This window comes from Thermobia domestica, chromosome 6, assembly GCF_964235325.1.
Source record: "Thermobia domestica chromosome 6, izTheDome1.hap1.1, whole genome shotgun sequence".
NCBI classification, from domain to species: Eukaryota; Metazoa; Arthropoda; class Insecta; order Zygentoma; family Lepismatidae; genus Thermobia; species Thermobia domestica.
The window spans coordinates 45,588,316-45,592,039 of NC_137459.1; the positions used below are offsets into that span (position 1 = coordinate 45,588,316).

At 41.9% G+C, this 3,724-nt stretch overlaps 1 protein-coding gene across 1 annotated transcript; it reads left to right on the forward strand.

Annotated features, from left to right (window-relative positions):
* Positions 1-1,197: 1,197 nt before the first annotated feature.
* Positions 1,198-1,713, forward strand: LOC145687169 (uncharacterized). Its single transcript, XM_081760632.1, has one exon. The coding sequence runs from the start codon at positions 1,198-1,200 to the stop codon at positions 1,711-1,713; it is 516 nt and encodes a 171-aa protein (XP_081616758.1).
* The last annotated feature ends 2,011 nt before the right edge of the window (positions 1,714-3,724 follow it).

Sequence of the window (3,724 nt, forward strand, 5' to 3'; positions counted from 1 at the left end):
TCTTCACCTCATCTCCATTTGCATTCAACTCACTGTGGGGAAGAGCCAATCGAACACAGATTTCCACAAGAAGCGTCAGAACTTTCTTGGTTATCTTTATACAGGTTCTAGATTTTACCATATCGTCAGACATATGTTAGTCATCTATAGATCGCTTCTTCCTTTTGATATCAGTCACAGAATGACATCAGAACGGCCAGATTCCATGGATTTGTAGGGAGTCGCGGTGGCTCAGTAACAGTGCGTTCACCTCTGGCGCATTGGGTCACTCGCTCTATCCTAGCTCCCTCCAAGTTGGTTTTATGGTAGATAAACACTCTTTGGGTAGGTTTTCTCGGGGTTCTCTCGTTTCCTCTCACTTTCGTTATTCCACTTTCTTCATTTATTCTCATCATCCCCGCCTCCCTTAAGACTTGGTGCATAATCATCGGACGTTACACTTCAAAATTCAAAAACCCTCTAAATTGAACAAACAACTTCAGTTGAGGGAGCCAGTTTGAGGTTCAACGTGCTCAAGACAACAGTTCACCGTGTCTTGCGTGCGACACTTATGTAAAAAAAAAAAAAAAAAAAAAAAAAAAAAAAACTTTATCACATTTAATTACTGCACCTCTCCATGGAGATTTTATCCAAATCGAGCAGCAAGGTGCGCAGAATTGCAGAACCAATAGTAAATGAAAATAATTGGATAACATCTTATTCAGTGATGATACAGCTTGCCTCACATGTGGTAACGTCAATCGACGCAATTGTTGTATATTGGCAAATAAAGCATCAACTGAAGACATGGAATGGAGAGGCGACTTTCCAAAGGTTAGTATATAACTTTGTATGATCGCATTTAAAACGTATTGAAGATTTTTCTTTATTGTTTTTATATACAGGGTGTCTCAAAAGTCCCTTACCACCCCTATTAAAATCGAAATGGATATACTTTCAGCAAATTTGATGTGGTAGGTGAACTTGAGGGTTAGGGGGTCACTTTCTGGTGTATGTTTCGCAGACGGCCGCCATCTTGAATTTAACTTTTTTTATTACAAACGCTACTTGGGTCATGTGATACATGATCATAGGCTAGAATTTCACCAGAAAACCGAATCTTAAGTCACAATGCATTTATCTTTATGTGGTAAACAGTTATCCACAATTGAAATTGTGAATTTGACTGCGTTTCTTTTGTGTTGCAGGTTGTGAATCATGCCGTTAATGAGGGACGAACGCATCCAGATCATCAAAATATGGGGCCGGAGGAGTGCCCGCGCAGTGGCTGCCGATTTCAATGCGCGTCATAAACAACGAGCACCTTTATCGCATGTGGCAGTGGCACGGTTATTTACCAAATTTGAGGAAACGGGAGCAGTTATGGATAGACCCTATAGTGGACGGCCAAGAACAGCCACGGACGAAGAAACAGCTACTGCCGTGCTGGCTTCCTTCTCGAAGTCGCTGCAGCGAAGTACACGTCGTTTAGTAATGCAGTGTGCTGTGAGTCACAGTTCAGTGCACAGGGTGCTCCAAAGGTATAAGTGGCATCCATATAAGATGCAATTGCAGCAACATTTATCGGAGGACGATCCCGATTGTCGCGTCCAGTTTTGCGGGTGGGCTATTGAGCAATTGAGGGTAAATCCGCAGTTCGCTATGCAGATACTTTTTTCGGATGAAGCCCATTTCTACGTAATTGGTGAGGTCAATAGGCAAAACATGCGCTAATGATCCCGTGACAACACCGCTTGGACAGATCCCTCGAAAATGACCGGTGCAGGGAAAACTATGGTATGGGCAGGCATATGGGAAACAAAGATCGCCGATACGTTTTTCATTCCAGGAACGTTAAATGCAGACCGATACCTTGCGTTGTTGCAGGAAAACATAATGCCGGCTCTGATGTCAGAGGATGGTACCTTCCCCAGGTTCTTCCAACAAGATGGTGCACCTCCCCATTATGGCATCCAGGTGCGTCAGTTCCTGGATGAACAATTTCCTGGGACGTGGACGTGGACCAGTGGAATGGCCTGCCCGATCACCAGACTTAACTCCCCTTGACTTTTACCTGTGGGGACATGTGAAGGCTATGGTGTATGCTGTGAAAATTCGCGATGTTCGCCATCTGGAACAACGTATCATGGCTGCCTGTGAACAAATATCCCCAGAAACCTTAATACGTGTCCATAGCAATTGGAAGAAGCGTCTGAACACGTGCATTGCGCAGCACGGACAACATGTTGAGCACATTATGTAATACGAAAGTCACACCTGCAATTGCGGATAACTGTTTACAACATAAAGATAAATGCATTTTGACTTCAGATTCGGTTTTCTGGTGAAATTCTAGCCTATGATCATGTATCACATGACCCACGTAGCGTTTGTAATAAAAAGTTAAATTCCAGATGGCGTCACCAAGATGGCGGCCGTCCGCGTACCCTACGCCAGAAAGTGTCCCCCTAATCTTCAAGTTCACCTACCACATCAAATTCGCTGAAAGTATATCCATTTGGATTTTAATAGGGGTGTAAGGGACTTTTGAGACACCCTGTATATATATATATATAAATTTATCGTTTTAGTATTCATTGAGTTGCAAAAATAAATATTTTTTGTTTAGTTTAGCAAAATAGATGACTAATTCTCGAACACAAAAGAAACATTTTAGACCATCCTGGGCATAGAAAAATAAAAGTGTGTTTACTTTTAGCACATATTAAAAATGATAAATATAAAAAATAGACTTATATTTATCATTTAGATAAATGATAATAAAAATAGAAAAATGATATAAAATTAATATATATATAACCGAATATGAGCTTGCGTGCTACCTCATCACACAATAGCAATTGAACCAATCAAAATTATTATCAACCCTAGGCCTTCCAACAATCTTATTACATTGATAATTTTCGTCATGGAGAACAGGGGGTGGGAAGTTAGTAACACGCAAACATAATTGAGAACGGCCAATATTAGTGTGCAGTCAGTAGTTTTTGGGGTCGCTGAGATGAATAGTGGCACACACAATGACATTAAAGTCAGAATTCTTACCGATCAACATTAGGGATAAGGGGTGGAGTGGGGAAAGTGGTCACCTGTAAAACACAATCGATAATGACCGATATTAGTGCCATTACATATTCCCGATGCCGTTTGAGTGCAAGTTCAGCTCCCATGGGCATGAAGAGTGAGGAGAAGTAAGGGGTGGGTGTAGGAGGGAAGTGACATCCCAGATTGTTGTCATTAGGATCGCTTATATGAATAGTGACTCTCCAGATAACGTTTATATCAAAATTTATCCCTCATCACACTGGGTAAGGAGTGGGAGTGAGAAAGCAAAAATGAAATGCAATCCTTGAGTTTTACGTCCCACGGATAAGCCGGCTAGGCTAAAGGAGACGGAGATGATGAGAAATGAATTAAATGGTGGAATGAAGGAAGTAGGAGGAAACGGGAGAATCCCGAAAAAAAACATGCACACGGTTCTTGTCCACCACAAAGTTCATTTGGCGTGATCTGGGATCGAACCAGGGATCCCATGCACCAGAGATGAGCGCCCTACCACTGAGCTACCACGGCCCCGGAGTAACAAAAAGGGTGCCATATAAAAATAATGAATAGCGTACCGATATTGGTTTCCAATACGTAGTTTTCGGGGTCACTAAGATGAATAGTGACACTTCCCGATGTCCTTTAAATGCAAGTTCAGCCCCTAATTGGCATCTGGAGT

Bases quoted from the DNA above. Each gene is read 5' to 3' on its own strand.
- LOC145687169 (XM_081760632.1), top strand. From the start codon at position 1,198: ATGCCGTTAATGAGGGACGAACGCATCCAGATCATCAAAATATGGGGC.